The sequence below is a fragment of the Enoplosus armatus genome, chromosome 18 (genome assembly GCF_043641665.1).
Source record: "Enoplosus armatus isolate fEnoArm2 chromosome 18, fEnoArm2.hap1, whole genome shotgun sequence".
Taxonomy (NCBI): domain Eukaryota; kingdom Metazoa; phylum Chordata; class Actinopteri; order Centrarchiformes; family Enoplosidae; genus Enoplosus; species Enoplosus armatus.
This window is the reverse complement of record NC_092197.1, coordinates 8,559,602-8,581,444: the sequence shown is the minus strand read 5'-3', so window position 1 is coordinate 8,581,444 and position 21,843 is coordinate 8,559,602. Positions and strand designations below refer to the sequence as shown.

At 39.9% G+C, this 21,843-nt stretch overlaps 1 protein-coding gene across 1 annotated transcript in view; it reads right to left on the bottom strand.

Moving 5' to 3' along the window:
* Positions 1-457: 457 nt before the first annotated feature.
* brinp1 (bone morphogenetic protein/retinoic acid inducible neural-specific 1) overlaps positions 458-21,843 on the bottom strand; it is an 80,705-nt gene continuing 59,319 nt past the window's right edge. The window contains exons 5-7 of the mRNA XM_070924666.1: positions 14,667-14,903; positions 10,594-10,816; positions 458-1,598 (exon numbers count right to left, since the gene is read on the bottom strand). Coding sequence (XP_070780767.1) covers positions 458-1,598; positions 10,594-10,816; positions 14,667-14,903 — 1,601 coding nt within the window. The remainder of the gene's footprint in view (positions 1,599-10,593; positions 10,817-14,666; positions 14,904-21,843) is intronic.

Below are 21,843 nucleotides of genomic sequence, written 5' to 3'. Positions count from 1 at the left end.
AGCTGAAATAAAAGGATATCTGGTCTGCCCTTGTGTTATGTCATTATTCCTTTAAAAATGTTTTTCTCAGTAAAGAATGGCAGTTTCAGATATAACCTTTTGATCCCTCAGAGTAAAATCAAGGCCTCTTTTTCACCAGTACATAGATTTAATGTTTCTTTTTTTTTCTCTCTTTTTTTTTTTTTTTAGTTCTTTTAGGGAATGACAGACATGCTGGGACAAATATGATACAGTCCTTATAGTGGTTCCATTAATCTTCTTTATCTGCCTGAAATGCTTTTCATCGCGGCCTTTTTCCTTTTTCTCTTTAAGAATTATGCTTACAAAGTTAATATTACATCAAAAGGCAGAAAAGGTCCAAAAATGAAAAAGAGAAAACAAAATTAAGATTAATATCCCCTCATAGTTCATTTGTTGGGTGTTTCTGTTTGTTGTCCTTATGTTAATGTTACAATGTTCAACAGAGTTTAGCAGTCAGGTGATCTGATTGTTTTAGTATCTCTGTGCTGTACATGTCCAAGGCATGATTTACTCGAATCATCTCGCTGTTGTTGAGCTTGAGCCTATGCTTTAGCATACAAGAGAAGAGGTCCAGCTGGGGTTTGCCAGGTGCAGATGGAGGGGCAAGACGGTTAATCCGATCCCTAATGTCCAGTAACAGGAGCATAACAGATGAGGATGAGTAGAACTGAGTTCCTTGAGTGTAAGACTGGTTAACCTGCTGCACAGCACTACGGAGCAGGTCGGCATTAAAGCGCAGGCTGTAGCCGAACACTTGGATATCAGATATTTTTATGTAGATCTGTCGCTTGTTAGGATCTGCAAGATCCACTGGACCCTGTCCTGTGTCATTGCGTAGGCCAGTTGGGATCTTAGCACGGCTACGCAGGTAGATGTGCACTGTCTCAAAGAAGGTCTTCCACCGGTTGCCCAGCAGGAGAGTCCAGTTGAAGCACTGGGAGTTCTGCAGTCGTACCTTTTCCCAGCGTGGGTAACCATGTTCTCCAAAGGGCATACTCCAGCCTTCTGAGTGGCTACCACTGAATGGGTTGACATAGACAAAGAACATGGGGTCAATGCTGCTATTTCGCATCTGGCAGATCTTCATTGATAGACCGATTATCATATGGAGGTAGTCCATCCGGTTTTTGTTACTTTTGAGAGTCAGGGACATGCGCTTACGCCATCGAGGGTCAAAGAAGGTCTCTAGTCGGATCTCATTACTGATGAAAGTAGTGTGAATGTATAGTCGCGAATCCATTTTCTGTAACAGGTATTTGAGTTCCAGGTCCTGAAAGTCCAGATCAGTTTCAAAGCTGATGAACTGCTCGCTACGTTCTGAGTCTACATTTTGGGGCTCACAGCGACCACGGTACAACTTGTAGCCCTTGTTGCAGGAGCCACATTGTGAGATGTTGGCCAGGCTGCACATGGCACAGCTGTTGTTGCCACCTATGACACATGGGATGGGTCGCTGGCATAGGGTGACACCTGTATGGCACACACATGTCCTTTGGCTCTCGAGGAAGGTCCCCCAGAACCCGTTCTCATTACAGTAGAGGAAGGACTGAACCCTGTTGAGCCACTGCATCACAGACCTAGAGAGAGAGGAGAAGGAAAATAAGGAAAGAAGAATTAACAATGGTCAGATGGAAAGTTCCATCCGTTGAACATTGTGACAATCAACTTGCAGGAACTTGAAACTTGTTGTGACAGGTTGCCTATCATCGTGGGACAAAACCCATCAAGTAATCTTGAGTAAGCTTCAAGTCTTATCAAGGTTCAGTCTTATTGTCTCATACTGAAATGAATGGACACCAATGGCTGGAAGGTATAACAACTCATTCATGAAATCAAAAAATCTATGAAATGCTTTGTTAAATTGTTGGCAGCAATGTGTACATGAAACCATTTTGTCAGGATAGTCAGGGAATAGAATCATTTATTCCCTTCAAGGGGGAGGGATTGCGTTATTTCCCTCAGGTGGAAGGCATTACTTGCTATTCTTATCTTGTCTCTTCTTTTCCCCTCAGGCATCTTTCCTTGTCATCTTGACAGTACTGGAACTTCTTTGGACTACAGGAAGTGAATTGTGAATCCTGATTTTTAGGAGAGGAAGGCTGGTCAAGGTTAGCTTGACATGTTAATGAACCTAAGCATTAACTATGATGGATGACATTGCATTCTCAGCAGGCCAGAAAGCCCCCAAGCTATACCCAGAACAGATCACCTATAGAGGACAATGGAGCAATGATTCTGCTAACTTTAGCTTCAAATTGAGGATGGGATAAAGTGAAGGTCTGCTATAATTTCCATGATTCCACATTCTCACACCTTCTCCCAAATATTTAGGCTTTAAAGACCTGCATTTTAGGAATTCTAAACTAATCAACTTTAAGTGTGTGTATATATATATATATATATATATATATATATATATATATACACAAAACATATTTCCATTATTCCCCCACACAAAACACCTTTACAGAACAAAATGTCAACACATTCAGTGGTCATTGAATGGATGGAATTTAATTCAGTGCTATCTGTAAATTGTTTTCCTGTTGACTTTAATCACAGCTTGTAATGTTAAGGTAATTTCAATATTGTCTACCACCTGTTCATATACTCCTTATGAATCCATAATTTTGCTAATCCTTGATTCCTTTTTCATCCATAGTCCCCATGTATTCCATCCTCTTCTTCGTGTGCATTGTTTGAAATTGTTATTTGAGTTTTACTGCTGATGTTATAGCAATAGTTGTAAGAATAAAATGAGCACAGAAAAAATATTAACTTGGTTCTGTTTCCTTATGCTTATAACAAAAATGGCCTCTCAATACTGATAGGTTTGGCAAGCAAGAGGGGCTCTTTGCTTACTATCAAACACATCTCTCGGAAGGATTACTTTTCTGGACAAATAGGTCTATCTTTGTGTTAAACATTCACATTTCCCCATTAATATCATACAAGATGTTAATCGCCACAATAGTAATTCAACCAGCAAGGTAGACTGGAAAAGAATCTTAAATGTATAACAATAAGTCGTCAGCATATGATCAAACTTTGTGTGCTTCTTTCTGCAGGGACATTGCATGAATGGAGATCACAAGTAGCTCCATGGCAAGCATTAATAGGAGAGGGGAAAAGAGCTAACCCTATCTGGGAAAACGGCAGGGTAAAGTGACTAGAACTGACGCCAATAAGCTACTGAAGAATGCTGGTGTGAGAGTAACTCCATTAAAAGAATAAATGTAGGAGCAAATACAAATCTTCACATATTCTTATATAATAAAGACTATGATGTTGTATTATGTAAAGCCCATCTTATTCAGAGAAATAACCCAAAGAAGCACCATGCAGGTGGGTAAACGAGTATCTTGTTATCACCATCCAGTAAGCTCACTAGGCTACAATTCTGAGAAAGGGTTTTTAATATGGAGGTGACACCTGCATGATAAATAGTTAGTGCAACACCAGAGTATCAAATGACACAATAAAAACATGAGGTAGAATACAAGAGATCTAATTAATGATGTCTTATAAAACTGCTGCATATTATGTATAGTTATAAGCTGTTCTAGGAATGCCTTTTAATGTTTGGAACATTACAACTTCCGACTAAGTACACAAAAAAAAAAAAAAAAACCTCCCTATAAGAATGGTAAATGATCTCACTTATATAGCGCTTTTCAACCTTCACGGTCCCCAAAGCGCTTTACAGCTAAGTCTCATTCACCCATTCAGTCACACATTCACAGATGGCGACTGAGCTGCCATGCAAGGTGCTGGTCTCCATGTGGAGCAACTTAGGGTTCAGTGTCAGTTGCTCAAGGACACTTCGACATGACGGGGGCAGCCAGGGATCAAACCCCCAACCCACTCTAACCAGCTTTACCTCCCGTGCGGCAGTGCTAACCACTGCGCCACCATGCCGCCCTAGAGATGATACCTTGATGGGTTCTGAAGAATATAAGAATATATAAAGGTGTTTAAAAGATATTTCCTAAAGATTAATGGTATGGAGCCATTCCCTGATTTTAACATTATTGAATTTTCTCTCACTAGCAAAATTCATGTTTGGCATTAGTCAGAAGGTTTGCTGTCTCTGTGGACAAAAGTAGATTGCATTCAGTCTGGAGCGGATGTATTCTCTTTATATTAAATCTGGTGAAGGAGAAACTGAATAGCTCTGATCTAATTTCAATATTTCGACCATGAGTTTTCTTTTTCCCTGTGCAGTTTCTTGATTAAAGTATTGTGCAAGATAATATCTCTCTGAATATACGCTTTGAGTGTCCTTTGAGTGTTATTGCTACTTGTAGATTTGTACGTCAATATGGCTTTTAATCTGCTCAGCAAGTATTTCATCTGATAGAAAATACGACACCTTGGTTGTATATTTTGGTTTTTGTTTGGCATGGCATTTGTTAGCAACATGACATGACAGAATGGGACAGAGCCTAAAAGCCTCTGTCTCATGCCAAACACTCCCTTAAATATGAACTGTCCTTAAATTTTGATTTTGGCTTAAATTTTTCTGATGTGCATTTTCCATGTCTTTTCTTGTACGCTTGCCATGAATTCATGTGGTCTTTCCAACGTTGCAACCCAGTTGATCATTATCTAATTTCACCTCGTCTTTGTTCCACTGCAGACTTGGTATGTGTCTTATGTGAGCAAGTAAGTGTCTGCTTTTGCCTCTTTCCGAAAAATGAAATGTCATAATCTCCTGGTTTGTTGTCTATTCCACTATGAATATAAAAGGAGCTAGCAAGTTACTGTAGCATGGTGAAACATTCTGATGGTATTTTCTCTTACAGTCAATACTGTGATGAGCACTATTTTCAGAGGGCACCATGAACACACACAAGTGCTCCTGCGTTCTTTTGTAATTCTATTATGATTATCCCTAAGGGAGGAAGGGCAGTCACAGCAGGGCTCCACGTCTGTCTAGCTTTGAGCTCTAGCTACTCTGGCTGTTACTTGCTATGTTTACATTACCTAGTGGACCTACTGAAGCGCAGCTAGTTTATTGGTGCTGAGTCGTAACATTTAGTGCATTTTACATAACTGACAAGAAGGAAACTCGGTGCCTCAATGTGCACATTACGTTCTTCCTCAAAGATGAGCTTCACCTACTGTATCGCCGTGTTGGCAAAATTCAGTAATTGGACTTTTGATTCTGTCATGACTATTAACACCCAAAATAAATCAGAATGTGTATGAAAACAGGTGTACTGCTTATTAAATCTAAGAGACACAGACACTATGCTGCATTTAAAGTAATTGCTTTCTTTTATAAATTCTATTATTTAAAACAAGTAGTTTCTCTATACCTCAGCTCTAATAGTTTATACTAATACATATCATAATACATTTACCATGATTGATTGGCCACAATAATCATACCATGACAATTTGATACCAGCACACAACTACGACTAAATAATTTAACCATGTGTTTATTGTCAAGAAAAACTTTCAGCTGCTGAGGTTTGAAAGTTAATGCATTGTCTATTTTTATAGGTAATTGGGTTTTGATCAAAGAGATCAAACTTGCATATTCATTTTACATTATGTAACTTGCAAATATTACAAATGTTTTGTTGGCCAACATGGATGGGACACACTGGACATCTAATAATATAAAAATCTTTACCTCATTGGAAATGGAATACAAAAGAGATTTCACAGGTGCTTCAAATATAAAACTATTCCCATTATTTTTTATAGGCTATTCATTATTGCATTGGACACAGACACAGTCATAATGATCCCTCCTTTGAATTTATTTGCACTAACTGTTGAAATATCCAGTCTGAAATACTCAAGTAAAATATGGTCTATCATATAATTGCCTCCCTAAATAGGTTATTTGAGTACATAATGCAGCTAGTTTTATTTTTGCCTTATTTGTTTCCATTTAAAGCAATGGCTTGGCTTAGATTTGCCATAGGAAATTAAATGAAAATATATCGGAATGGACGCTGTTTGTTTTCAGGAATCTGAGCATACTTTATGTTTGTAATGGGGCATCAAACAGCCCTGGTATTCAGATGACATACATCATTGCTCCCCCCTACATTGGAGCAAGGAAAAGAAAAGAGAGAAAGAGAACATCAGAGCAGGAGAATGAAATCAAAGAAAACAGAAAAAGAAAGAGATGGGACAGGCAAATTAAAAAATGGCATTAACAATAGTGTGAGTGTACAAAGCAGGTGTACAGAAGCAGGTGTTGCATGTCTCACACTTGTATTGCTTGTCCTTGTGATCTGTCTAGATTGTTGAATTATGTGATTATGTTTTTTATGATGAATTTGTCTTCTTTTGCGTTACCATGCAATGATTTTATGTTCCCTCCTAATAAATGTTGCTTTCCCTTGCATTATGTTCTGCGTTCCCCACAATATTTTGCATTACGTTGCAAAATGTTTGCATTCCCTCTGATCCATAGAGAAAGACTGAGCTGTATTCTGATGTAGTATTATGTTTATGCATGGTGCGAGTGGGTGCACCCTCAGCTATGTGTGGCTCAGGGACAAGTCAGTACCATTGCAGCTATATAGATAACTAACTGAGCTAGCTAACTTAGCTCTCTCATCGGCTGCTGCTGAGGATGATTAAGACAGACTAGCTGTGATTATGACTGTGGCCATGAGCTGTGACACATTAGTGTATTATGGGTGTGGCACTAATGCAAGGGTTGTATGTGTGCCGTGAATTGATGGTGGTTGTGGTGGCTGAGCGTTGCATTGAAGCTACGGTATTCCTGAACTGCTGTGGTGTACAAATCCTGTGTGGCTTAACAATGCTTTCATGTTAATAAGAACAGGAGTAGTTACAGTACAGCTACCAGAGCCATATCCATAGCACCATAAATACGACCACAAATGCAGCCTTAGTCTGGGCAATAACCATATTCACAGTCACAGCTTCAACCACCGCAGCCAGGCAGAGCAGCTGCAGCTGTGCTTACAGCCACTGGCTGTGTACTGTCAGGGCTTGGCCTTTTGAAAGGAGTAATGAGCAATAAATGCATAATGTAAAGTGTCACATCATCTCTCCTTTCTGTAGTATCTGCAAACTGACAGTGTATTATAACTGGGCTGGACCAACACACTAACTGTTCCTATGGATCAGGGGGAATGCAAAAAATATTGCGAGGGAACACAAAACTTAATGTGAGGAAACACAAAAGTAGTTCTGAAAAAATATCAACCATGACCTTTCATGAGAGAAAGAAATCCCCTTTCATGATTTCATGTGACAGGATATCTGCAACATAAAACTAAATACAAAAATTTGGAAAGGATATGTTTAAGTGAAAACTGTTGGAAAAAGCAATGTCACGTCAAAATCGATAAAAATTAGGGCAAAGTAATTCATCTTATGGAGGGTGCATTCATATTTGTAAATATGCTTGACTTTGAACATAAATAATTAAAGCCAATGCATAGCCTGGATGCAAATGATTTGGCTCGGAGTGATGGTACTTCATATCTGTCACTATTAATCATTTATACCAAAGACAAACTGCTATGTTGATTCTACTTGAAGCAGGCTGCTATACTCATTACAGGAAATGCAATAGCAAATCCAATATAGTCCAGCTATAAAGTTTCCATACAGTTATTGCAGTGAGTGTTCACAACAGGAATTTACGATGCTTGTAATGAATGGATGCCTGTGGTGAGGTAAACCGAGAAAAATGATAAAGTGGTGATATGCATTTGTAATTATGGCCAGCCAGTAATGCATCTGATGCCTATCTTTCATTAGCTGATGTAAATATGTTTACCGACTGACCTTAGGTAATATGCAATGGTGAAGGGGCAATTTGATTTGAAACTTAAAATCTTTTTTGGATAAGTTTAACTTGATAACACAAGTTTACATCACAATAATTACAATTAGTAAATTCCCCTTCCCCTACTTTGCATCCATAATTTTAATTCAACTAAAAGCGTACTAGGACTGGCATAACATGGATGCTTTAAGGCTGCATATAAGAATTATGAGATACAATGAAACTAAAGAGGAGCTGGTTCATTGAGAATGCATCACTCTACTGTGCTGTAGTGTCAGTCATTACATTATCACAGAATGCTTTTTATTTTAACTTAGCCATGAATATACCGTACATTTACTCACATTCACAATTATGCCTGCACTAACAGCGTGTGCATGATAAACAAGGTTTATTACGCAAGCTAGTAGGTCACTCTAGTGAAACATGTTACTCAAGACAAGACTTACTTGCGAGTCCAAGCTCACCTCCATGACTGAAGTAGCTTTCTTAACTAGGTTGCCTAGGCAACAAAAGCTTTTACCTCTCTTTTTCTCTTTTTTTCCTTATTTTTCCTACCTTTACAACACATTGCAAAAGACTGTTAGCCACCTGCTGCGCCATTGGTACAGCCACAGCCTTCTTAGAAAGTATCACGTTCTTAAGTCCTCTCTATGCATTGCATATGAGTGTTTGCAGTCCAAATACTGATACTACAGTTTTCTTATTAGTGTAAATAAACCTAGGGAGTAATTTCACCTACCAACAGTACTCCATCATCTCTCTTATCTTGGTTACCTTGAGTCACTGGTGATTTGACAGGCTTGACAGACCGCCAGACCCATATATTTCTCCTTCCTCCCCTAAATGATGCACCGCACTATCACCAAGTTTTCAGAAAACCTCTGAAGACAGCATAATTCTGAATGGTACCTAAAGTCTAAGATCTAAAGGTTAATAAGCAAGCGAGATAGTATAGCCCCCTGAGGAGCCACTGTGTTTCCCATTTGTTGATCTGACACAGAGTTGTGTAGTGTCAAAACCAGTGGTGTTGATGGGGTAATCTGTGATCCAAGCAGCCATTGCGGCTTCCACATACATCGCTCGGGGGAAATTCTCCCTGTAGAGGAGCCTGGATGTTGTTTAAACCACTGGAGAAGTCAATGAACATGATTCTTACAGTGCCTCTCCAAGTGGGAGTATGCACAGAGTAGCAGGTGGATGACAGCATCATCCTCCCCATTGTGGGCCTGATGTATGAACTGGAGGGGATCTAAACAGTCTCTCACAAGGGATCCGGCCTGCTGTCATTTAGAACCCTGGTGTGCCCATTCTTGGCCACTGGGGCCAGGCAAGATGTTTTTCACATCATCATCAGCACCCTCTGAAATCTCACTGACAGGTTGAAGGTGTGCTGGAAGGCCTCCCTGAGGTGGTTGGCACACACCTTGAAAACACTTGGGCTGATGCTTTATGGGCTTTCAGCTTTGCCTCAATTCCCTCATCCTCTGATCAGCTGTTAAAGGCTGCCCAGAGGAGAGGTGGAGGTTGGAGTCCCTGTTGGTGATGGTGGCACTTTTCTTGAATCAGGGACAAAGGAAGAGACAGGTGTATCTTTATGGGACTATAGTGCTTATACACATGCATAAGGCAAACTCAAAATATGGATATAAACATAGTCTTTTCACATAGATACTCTTACAAGACAGTTAAATAGTGATAAAAAAAAGTGTTAGTGTTCATTAGACATTAACATGAGTATAAAAAATAACAAAAAATAACAAAATTGTGAGTTGATGAGACTTGATTTCCTTTATACCAATATGAAAACAAAACAGTATAGCATAGTTCGAACCTCTGTATGAGCTGTCGACCTCTTCTCTCTCGTGCATGTATGCAAAATGCACACAGAGGTAATGAAAACAAATAAGTCCTCCATCTGATGCAAAGCTGTCTCACACAAGCAAGCAAATAAACACGCTGCTCTTATTTCCAGTGCCATCAGGCATCCTTGATGCATACTCCATGGAAGAGGAAGCACATACTGCAGCTCTTTGATAACACTTCAGAACAAACCTTTGCCAACTCTCACACACAAATGTGGGTGTGCTCCTTTTCTGTCAGTGACTGTTGACAACTGCTCATTTTCAGGCCACTTAAATGAATATTTTACGGATTCGGTTTCCATTTATATGGCGACATCCCCTACACAGAACAGTTTTAGGGGTGTTTTATGTGGCAGCCGAGAACTTTGCAAATTTTGCGTAGTGTTTTCTGATATTTGCTGGAGCGGTTGGGGAAATTCCTGGCATTTCAGGCAGTGCTGACACCATGGCACATCCGCAGCAAGGCTCTTAAGCTGCAACTGCAGTAGGTGGTGACAGATGTGTGCAATGACCTATCAAGAAAACTCCCACAGCTACATTTTCTTTTCAGACTGCAACGTGAAATATAAGAGTGAGCAAGAGTGCTTTGGGCATGTGCAAGCCTCAGCACTAAGTTGACTTGATGGACAGAAACAACAGAACCATAAGTTGAAATATATAATGGATGACATCCTTTGTGTGCATGGTTCAAGAGGCAACAATCAAAATAAAACCCCTACATCATCTCATAGGACAACTTTTCCTGAAAGATGTCACTCCTCTGGGGAATACATTTTCACATCTGCTTTTGCACATCACATCAGCACTTGGAAAAGAAAATATCCAAAAATATCAACACAAAAAACAGCGCTTTTGCTTTATGTTTCTGAGAAAATCCTATTTCCATCATGATGTGGAGGTCATATTTCTACCCACCTCTCCCTAGGCATCTGGTGGTTTGGGTTGTGGTGACAACGGATGCTGAGGCCAAAGAGCTTGCGGGCGGTGCGCTGGATCTTGAGCCGTTGGATCTCCAGGGAACTCTGAAGGAGCCTGTAGCGAGCCTGAAGGTCCCAGTCACTGCCCCACAGGAGATGCACACTGCTGATGGGCAGGAAGTGAGTGGAGGGCAGCCTCTTCAGGAAGGACTTGAACTCATCTGGATGACAGAGAGGGATGGAGTAAGCGAGCAGATTGCAAAAAAAAGAGGTAAGGAGTGGAGAGAGTGGTGGTGTGACAGAAAAAGTGAAAAAGAGAAAGAGGAACAACTGAAATTATTTTACTGACTTGCATGCTTAGAAGAAGCTGAATTAGGGAGAAGGGGTGATAAAGTAAAATGTATAGCTCCAAAGATGTATTTGAAGATGTAATTAACTAATGTCACTTAATATGGATTTTTTTCTACTTCTACTTCTTAGTCAAAACAATCAGAATAGAACATCTGAAGTAAAGGAGAGATGCCTATTGTTATTCAAACTTAATCTAGCTAAACATCCTGGGGTTGGAACAGCAAGCAGCAGACTGTTTGCAGGAGTCACACTGCTGAGTGATAAAACTCTTCTTGTATTTCTTTGGTAATGTATACTTTTAATCTAACTGTAAGTTGTCTGTCTAAAATTACTGTTTTGGTGCAAAGGAAGTTGCTTTCAAGTGCGTTAATGTTTTCAGTTTATCTAGTTTATTTAGTTGATTTAGGTAAGGAAACAAAACAAAAACAAAATGAGATAATCCCTCAAAAGACAGGGAGACCAGTCAGTTCTATATGTCTTAAACATGGCAGTGGTAAGGGAGCACATTGAATTCCGAGCCATCTTCTTCACTTTAATATGTGGTTGGACATCTCTGGTTTACTTCTTTGGATTGCTTCTGTTGTGAGCATTTGCAGAGAATTGACACCCTCGGTGCAGTAAACACCCTCTTACTCTGTGATCCCACACACTTACTGAAGAGCACTGCCCCAACAAATGTGTTCCCACCAGTGGTGATGATTGTCCTTACGTTCCTCATGCTGTCTCTGATAATTCTTGCCTGTCTCTTCTCCAGACAACTCGTGAGCCCAGCTCTCTGACCCTTGTTTTCAACACTAGCTCCAATCTTTTAGCAACAATGGGCATGAAGATGCTACTAAAACTCCAGCAGCAAATACACTCTTTCATTTGGTGTGCTAATTAAGAAAATATTGAGCCAAATGACTCAGAGTAGCTCGTTATTATCTATGAAGATAAATTTAAGCACATCATTATAAATAATAGAGTGAACAATTTAATGCCTGAAATGTCTCCTTAGCAATGTCAGCAGTTAAGTTGAAGACAGCGCAAAAGTAGCCTTAACACAAAGATAACCAACTCTACTTAGGGTTCACATATCATCTTTATGATTCCATAGTTTAGGTACTGCAAAACTACACCCAATCTGCTGCACCTCATGTGTAAAACACTGGTACAACAATATTTGTTGTGTAGAAAAATATAACATACAAATTCTTGGAGAAAACGCAAAGCTTCTCCACACTCTGCTCTTAAAAGACCTGATCCCCGTATTCAAGATATGCAAGGACCTGTACAGTAAGCCAGTACCCTCCACAGACCTCTCCAATACAGTTTAACAGCATTAACCACAGAGTTGAGAGCTCTTTTTCAGCAATAGCCGAGAAATGTCAGAATTTCCTCCACTCTCCTCCCAGGCATGTCAGAGCTCCCTTCCCCCTTTTCTTCAAAGAAGCCAGATTCCTTCCCCTTCCCGGTTTTGAAATTGCCATATTCCTCCACCCAGTTTTCAGAGATGTCAGATACCTCCCCTCACTCCTTTCCTAGAAAAGCTAGGTGTCTCCGGCACCCAATATTCAGAATTGTCTGATTCCCTCACCAAAAAAAAGAATTCATTATCTAGTCAATCACTCAGGCCAGTTCAACAGTTGGCAAGTCCTTTCACACAAGAATCCCTTCCTTGATACATACAAGAGTCCACATCATCCCTCCAATGAGTCTTATCTCAAGTCACCCAGCATCTTATCTAGCGATTACAGCTCTCAGTGTAACCCCACTTCACCTCTTGTTCCATTACATCTCAATTCATTGGGTGCCAGACATATAATCGCAAATATTTCATCATATCTAAAGTTTGCCAACCTTTAGTTGCCATTGAGATTTCTGTTGTAGCTACCAAGGAGAATGCTGCATTTAAAAAATGGATCCATCGACAGAATCTGAGAGAAAGGTATCCAACCAAATCAACTAATAGCGAAGTAGCGATACTTTCGTGGTAGCAAGAAGATTTAGGATCGAATATATTCCAAACTTTAATTAAATCAACATGCCATCAGAACTACAGCTTTTTTTCCAGTCAGTCAATAGTGGCACAGTGGGAGAACATACTGTACATGTGGAATATCTAGTCGACATTTTTTTGACAGATGCGCAATGCAGAGCAATGTTGGTAGTGGAAAATACATTATCTGTGGGAGAGGTCGATGGTGATATCATGACAAATCAAATCAGCTCTTTTCCTTCCTTTTAAAAGGCAACTGACAAGAACAAAAAAGTTTCTCCCAAGAGAAAACAGGAGTCTTTGTAGAGGAGGTACAGTGCATAATTGCTAGGAGCAGAAGGAAAGTGTCTTGACAGGATGTATCTCATTTGCTTACAATTTTACTTTGGCAATAGTGGAATACTAAATAGGTGGAGGTGAGTAAAAAAAATCACTTTGCAGACACACATGGCGCAAGTGACACAAACTTACATTTTCAGTTTGGTTCAAAAGTTCATTTCTCTGTAGTGATTACATTCGGTTAAACAGAATTTTGGTTTTATAACATGCCGGGTGAGAGCTCTTCAGAATGTGCAGTTTATTATTATTGGACATCAATTGTTCCCTGTTCTTCTCACATTCAGTAAAAGATTACACAATCTATCTGTATAATCTATATTTTAGTGTCTTCTCTCAAGTATAAAAATCAAGGAAACAGTGTTTTTTAAACCAAGTGATGGAAACAAAGGTTGGACAAATGTACCACACAGGTCCTCAACTTCTGAGAAAGTTATTGATTCCTTCATTTCTTCTTTTGGTTAGTGTATGAATTGCATTTTGTTTTCTGGGCCAGTTACACACTTATATAACCTCCATGACTCACATTAACTTTCTTCTATGGTACATAAATATATTTATCTGTTGCTGGCAGATTTTATTGGGGCACTTTTATGTCATATCAATAATAGATAAACATGGTACCTTGCCATGTAACAACTGGGCACTTGCTGTGCTTTTCTTTCCTACTGTGTCCAATATTCTACTGCCACCCTTTGTGTCTGCATTTGCATTGAAAAAGAAAACAGAGACATTTGTATGGGAGAGAATATTACTTGCCTTGACATTCAAGCATTTGACATATGAAAGTTAACTATTGTTTGCTATCATTCATTCCTTATAAACACAAATCCTCATACAAAAAAACAAAATAGGTGCATTCCAAAGATGGCCCATATGAGGTTTTTTTTCCCTCTATGTAAAACGCTTGGTTGGGCTAAAGGAAAGATCACCGTGATGGTTAAAGGAAATCGATGTTTACCATTGGCTGGAGAAGCGAACCCCAATTTTTGGTGTCAGAATAAAAAAGTTGCATTGTCTGCCCATCCGTGCCCCTTGACTTTTTGTAGCACTATGAAAGCTTCTCACTACTTCCTGCAGTGAACATGGGCAAACTTAATTTCCTATTTCTTATGTTGATTTGGCAGCAAGCAAGGACAGACTAAGCTGCCAAATTATGAAATGTGTTTTTAAATGATCTTCAAGCAAAAAGAAAATTACGAGATTATGAGATTACCTTAACTGCCTGAGATCTGCATGTGTGCTCATTAATAATATGCACTTCAGAATTAAGATGTCTAAATATATAAAGAAATTCTTCCTTTGCAAAATAGTAAAAAATACCTATACAGCTTCACCTTAAATGCAATATTTGACTACAGACTATATACTATATTCATAATTGTCATGGCAAATAAAAGTCTTACCAGAGTTTTCAAAGTCTTTATAAGAGGCAGCCCAGGACTCAGACATCCCCAGCAGGGTGTTCTCCATGATCTGGATGTCGGTGATGGGACAATTGCATTGGGGATACTCCTCGGCGCACTGACAGATGCACTGGTTGTCATGGCACACATACTCCCCCTCTCCATTGCACATGATGTAGCTCAGAGCTGACTGGACAAATTTCTCCTGCAAGTATTCTGGGAAAATGACCTGAAGACCTGAAACAGAGAGAAATGGGAGGTTTTAGTGAAACATAATGTGTTTACAAATTCTGTATTACCTAATATAATATAAAGTACAATTCAAGAAAGAAAACACATCAGTAAAGCAATTGGAGGCAAAATAAATCTGAAATGTACAGCCTTCATGCTGTTTTTATCATTTAAGTGCACCAAACAACAAACTCTTATATAAAGCTCAAAACAAGACAACTGACAAAATGAATCTGAAGAATATGCAGAGAGACAAAGAGTACTGAATGAGGTGAATAACTTTATAATGCTTTTGTAATTAAATGTACACTTGAATGTGCACAGAATTGAATCACATATAGTAAACAAATGTGTGAGAAAAAAGTTACCTGGATGGGAAACAGCTGACTGCCTTTCCAAGATTGCTTTGTGTTATAAGCACTCATTTATTTTTCTAAAGGATGTGCTTCAAAGCTCAACTTGAGCCGTCTGTTCTGCAGCGGATCACTCATGATGTGACAATGTATAACAGTGATTGGTGCTGTGTTGGTTTATTTAGCATAGAATTTGTTTCCTTTTGTGTGCTGGTATTACCATTTATATTCGCTTTGGTTTACGTACCAGACTTTGCAGCATTTTGCTAATTATCCACAAATGGCAATAGCTGAATTTGTAATCTGGAGGCCAATTTGGGGCCAACGCTGAAAGTACCTCTTCACTCTCACCACTGACAAGGTATTTATAATTTTTAGACTCCGAGCCAATCCATATCTCACCCTGGGGATCTCATAGAATTGAAGCTTGGACAGCTAACAGTAAAGGCTTTCTCTCCAGTCCAGGCCCCGGAAAATAAATCCCTGGCTCTACAAGCCACTGGATTGGAAAAGAACTAAATAGATTTTTTCCTTCTTGTATGAAACGGCATCTTGGTGAGGCAATATTTTCTTAATGGGTTTTACTTGAGCACAAACAGTGCTTCAGCAGAAAATATGCAACCAGGAACCAGAACATAACATGTTATTGAATGATGAATGATTGCATTATTTTTCCCGCTCATGTATTGTTTTCACCTTTGGGGCGAAAATGGGAATCCATTTATGCAAAATCAACATAATGTGGCTGAAATGAAAGGGAAATTAAGCATATAATTCCATAGTATACTCATGAATCATTTTCAGGGTGTTGTCTTGAAGTCAAACGTTGTCTCTTATTATGGACTTGCATGTGGCAAATAATGCTCCTTACTTTCACCCACACCATACACTAAACTAGGGCTAGGGAACATAGGACAACCTCACCATCCACCATCATGGTGACAGCCTTTGAAGAAAAGTATCACATACTGTGTTTGGGTAATTCATGCAGCAATTCTATATATCAGTTATTGACGCTGTTAGTTGAGGCCATATTTGTATGTAATCAGTTCAAATACGAGGCAACCACAAAGCGAAATTTTTACAATGCATTTATTCAGCACAATAACACTTTCAACTATCCAAATACTCTCTTGCTCTTCATACTAAACAACATCTCCTTGTAATGTATACCTCTTTTTGGATATCAGTAGGTTCCCTTCTCCTCTACACCTCATCAGGACCACAGCCCATCAGTGATGAAGGGAACAGAAGGAGGGAGGGATGGAGGGAGTAAAGGGGATGGATGGATCATGTCTGACCACAAAAGAGTTGGGTTGCACAGGGCCTTTTCTCCATCAAGCCTGTCTGCTGCCCCTGGATCCAATATTCATTTAGCTTGATGTATTCCTGGGCTTGAAACTTTAATGTGATTTGTGGGAGAATCCAGATGGCAAGTTCACGGATCAACGGTGCTCACTGACAGTGCTGGTGCCAGCGGCCGGGTGCACAATAACACCGAGTGCCTCAGCCCTCCCCCTTTCCCTCTTCGGTCTAAGCATACCTCATACCCCCAACCCTAACATCAACACACACCGAGACACACACACACACATTTTCTTTTACTGATATCAATGTGTTAGTACCAGGAGATTGCAGAAGGACCCTTTCGCCTTGCTGGCATTCATCTCGGCACTATCGCTCTTGCGATTTCTTGTTTTCCACTCTTTTCCTCTTAATGTTTCTGTCCCTTCTCTTTCCATGCCTCTCTCCCTCTCTACCCCTTACTCCATCTCTGTACCCCGTCTCCTCTGTCTTACTTCATTACGTTCACTCCTACTCCTGCAACACTCATGCACATGCCCCTTGACTCGTCCCCAATCATCCTTTGGCTTTCATTCACTCCATCAATCACTCTCCTCATTCCCGTTTCTTCACCTCTTCTGCTCTCCTCTACATTCTCCCACCAAGCACGTACACAAGTATTGGAAATTTGATGTCTTGTCCGCCCACTCCAGTGTAGAAATGATGTCATGCAATAAAAGTAAATCCATCAACATTTGTTAGTGCAGTGGGGAATGAGTAGGAGAATTGGAGCCCTCGGGCCAAGAATGAAATGAGAAACTAATCAGAGTAAAAACATTTATCTTTGTGACTTTCCTAGCTTTGCCGTGTTAGTGCAGTAACATGTGGAAACATTGAGAATGATTGGGCCATAAAGCTACAGTCTATGTCGCTCTGAGGCAGGTATTTGTTGAGGAGAACACTAGGTTTTGGAGTAGGGAGTTAAACTCACCATCATTAAAGAGCTGCCGATGAAATGAATAGGTGCATATTGGAATTCCCGCGCAACCATTTGATAACCTCCAACTTCATGCTCTGTCAGTGCACATAATTCCCTGCAACCCCTATGCCTGGCTTGCTCTAAATAAATAGCACCTCAAAATGGCAGTTAATCTAATTGCATACATCAGAGGCTGATATATTTCCTTCACGTACGTTGGAGGATATAGGCCCACAAACATCCATGAATACTAAAAATGGAGACTCTGCAACTGTGACTTTGCCTTTTCATTATGTCTCTTTCTAGAGTGCTCTATTTTTACATGGTGATAGATGGGGGGTGTAGGCCGCAACTGAGGCTTGTAACTGCCTTGGCAAGCAGTTGCCTGCTTATTGCAATTCCACGCTCCGCCTCATAAGTTACAGTTTCATTAAAGATTAATTGACCATTGTGTGGCCGCAATTTCGCAAAATAATCATTACTTAATCCACTGGTGCAATAAAGTGCATTACTTCAATGGGGGCATTAAATTACCATTGGAGGTTATCGTTGCAGCCATGATACAAAACCAAAGACCTCTGAACTGGAAGATTGCCTGTTTCCCTTCAGTCCAGGCCTGCCCAGTCCACCCTGCTGATCCCTACATACTTAAAACAGTGGGGGCATATAGCTTTAAGATTTGCTGTGTTGGCCCATTTCACAGGAGAGCTCCTCTTCCACAACTAAGAGGTAAAGGTGCAGCTAAAGTAGCTATTTATCCACTTTTCATTTCCTTACATAAAGCGCTTTAGGTCTCTGACAGCGTGTGTGTTGGGCCTGACAGAGGATAACACGTTCCACTGGAGCTATTCTCAGCTCTCCGAATATGTTAGCATTTTTTAAAGTTCTGAATGAGGTGTACTTAGCATTCAAATGGATAATGTGTTGCTGTGTCTGTGCTGAGTAGATTATCGTAGATTATCATAAATGTTCTCTGCACACTGGAAGGCAGCAGCCTGTGTTATCAAACAGAACTGTCAACTCCAAATGTTGTTGTACAATCATATTGAAGTATTTGTGCGTGGGAATAATTGTTTGGGAGAATTTAATCAATATTTCCATCTCAAATATTCATGTCCAGCACAAAGAATGTTTTTTTCTTCCTTGAGTGCTCTGTTGAGGCTTTTGGGATTTATACGGTACATTGATATTTAGGCATGCATATATTTGAAACAGCAAAACAACGGAGAAGTGGCAAATCCCATTTCATAGAACATATTAACATACAAGTGCCTGCATATGCATATGTGATATGCCCAAATCTGTGTGAAACAGAAAGACTTGCAGAACACATTGTGTTTCACACATTATCTCTATATAGTGTCATAGTGTTGTATAGCTTTGGAGAAACCCACTTACTCATATTGTTAACACAAAAAGCAAGGGAGGATGCAGGTGCTGTAATCACTGTAAAAGCATAAATTACATATAAAAATGGTCTTGGCATTCAGGGCTTGCTGCTCCTGCCTCCTGAAAGAAAGGGAATTGCTGAAATTGCATGTTGAAGCAATTGCTGGATTGAGGAGGGCAGGCAGGAGAGGTAGATGAGCTCTCCGTGGTGCTGAGTTATTGCCAGTTGTGCTGCACACACTGGACACTGACACACAAGGTGAGTCAGTGCAAAAGTAAGTTAGTGATTACTTCTCCTTCTCCTGTGTGCAAGATCACCACAGGGCGAATGCAATTTTGTATTTCTTTTATTTTGGTTTTTAGGAATAATGCCCTCACAGCGTTAGCACGTGCAAGTTAAAAGTAGTAATTTTGTTTTGAATTAGCAAAATACTGTCAAACACACTGAATATTAGCTGTGCTTCAAAATATGTGATGTGTTGGCTGTTGGCTGCTTCTGCACTTCAGTTGCACTGTTCAAGCTGTTCCGTCATGTGCTGCCATGTGTCCCTGCACAGCAGTGGCAGTAGGGCCTCGGCTGGTGAGATATTGTACTAGTGTCACACTTTCGTGTGCACGCACGCACACAGAATAACGTTGACTCATGTACTAGCACACGTACACACCCTTTGCAGGCTCTTGCAGAAATTACATGTTTTACAAGAACCCTGGAGAGGGGGAGGAGAGACGAATGACAAGCTCTGACATTTCCATTTCAGCTATAAAAGATACAACTGCCCTCAAAGTGTCAAGATGTGCTGTATGCATGTCTCAGATCAAAAGCCCAGATTTATCACAGAAATTACATCAAACATCACAAATTACAGAAATAATGCTAATCTATGTGTATTGGGAGGCACTCATTTGCTTTACACAATCTGCTGATTCATAAACAAACTGTTAGTAACCCAAAATTGGGAGCCAAAGTACACAAGTTAGATCTTTTGTGGGTTGCCTATTTTGTTATTTGAATATTCAACTTTTTAAGAGGTATGTGTGGTAACGTTATTCAAATTGTCAATATAAGACAATTATGTATGTACAATTAAGCGTATATCATCTTATAATTACAGTGTAACACCTTTTTGTAAAAACAGCTCAATACTGCCAGGTCCCTTTTAAATACAAAAAGAAGAATAAAGTAAAGAAACCTCCAATCAATTGATGAAACTCTTTCTGTCAGAGAGAGAAAAAAGTGGAAAACCATGGCACTTGCTGAAATGGCAGCCTGCAGCTGGCAAGAGTGAGTAGGGGGAAAAGGAGATTTATGGTCATGCTGGCCCAAATGGAAACTCACTCTTGATTGACCACTTCCAATTGAAAGCTGACCTCCAGGTCAACTTGGAAAGATTTCATCAGGTACTGGGGTTCCAGCGTGTTAGAGAGAAGTGAAAAAATGTGTGCAGCCATCCATCTTGATGGAAATGACCCTGCGTTATCAGTTCTCTGGTTTTCATAAAGGACACATTGATCTCAGTGTGTGGGTCTGTCTAAGAGGTGGTTCAATACATCAGAGGAGGACGGGGTCTGTCTAAAAAATTACATTTTTTATTTAGTCCAAACTTCCCCTTTTTAAGACTTACATTTCCCTTTTTTTAAATCAAGCAGTAGCTAGCTAGCTTGTTGTAGCAGCTCTGAATGACTGTTTAGCTAACGGTGGGATTGGACTTGGACTCGGGGGGGGGGGGGGGGGGCAGGGACAGCCTCGGGCCTCTCTGCGTCAGTAATCGAGGCTGGACCCACAGCAGGACTACGGTGGCGTGCAGCGGCACAACATGCTGCTGCAATCCACTCTACCAAGACTGGATCCTGGTGTGGGTGACACACTGCTGAATGGGCTGCACAGCATGGAGGATGTCATGTGAGTCAAAGGTCGCAGCTGAGATTGACAAGGGTATACAGCATGAAATCTTACTTTCTAGTTCCATTTGTTGTGATTTTATGGATTTTGGGATCACTTTACTAGATAAAGGTAAAACTACACACCGCAGAAGTGTTTTCAAAATGTATTTTTTTAGTGATGTATTTAAGAGTAGTTTACAATTTGCACTTTTTTTTTTTTTTACAATATGCTACTACATGAAATTATGAGTCTATCGCTTTACCACCAGTTCACACTGGGTTGGTTTTGCTCCTGCCACTGGTTTTGTATCCGTGTATAAAGAAGAGCAAGAGAGAGCGCAACAATTCTGACAGAAAGAGAAGATTATGAAAATGTCTCAGTGTGTTTATTGTTGTACTCGTCCAACATTTGCTCCCCATGCTTTGCACCAAATATTTTCCTTCAGTAAACTACTCTCTGGTAACCAAGGGCATTGTGTTTACTGATATAGTTTAGTCTCCAAATCAATTTTTCAACAAGTCTGTCATCAAAAACAACTTAATTGATTTGTATGTTTGTTTGTCTTCCCCATGATGTTTGCAGCGTTTTCACTTGAAAAGAAGGACAGGCATCGAGCGACACAGCAATGAGTATCTAATTCATCACTCTCCGCACGACTTGCCTACAGGGCCAGTTTAATTTATTTTCACTTCACCACTTTGAAAACTGTTGGCTCAGGCTATTCTAACATATTCATAAATCTTCCAAGATAGGCTCATGGTTCTTCCAAGATAGGCTGTTGAGAAAACTGGAGAAAGAGAAAAGAGAGAAAGCATGCAGGGATTGAAAGAAGCAAATTAGTTTGCTTTTGTTTTGGTGCTAATTTATGACAGCCATATTGGAGGTGATTGGGTCCTTGCAAGATAATGGCTTGTGGAGGTTCCAGGGCCTTTTATCTTTCTTTGGCCCGGTTAATATATGTAACCAATTTGCTATTTTCAAGCCCCAGTACGTGTTTTCCCTATTTGTATTGGATATCAAATTACACAAACAATATTCCAATATTCTGCCTCATATACT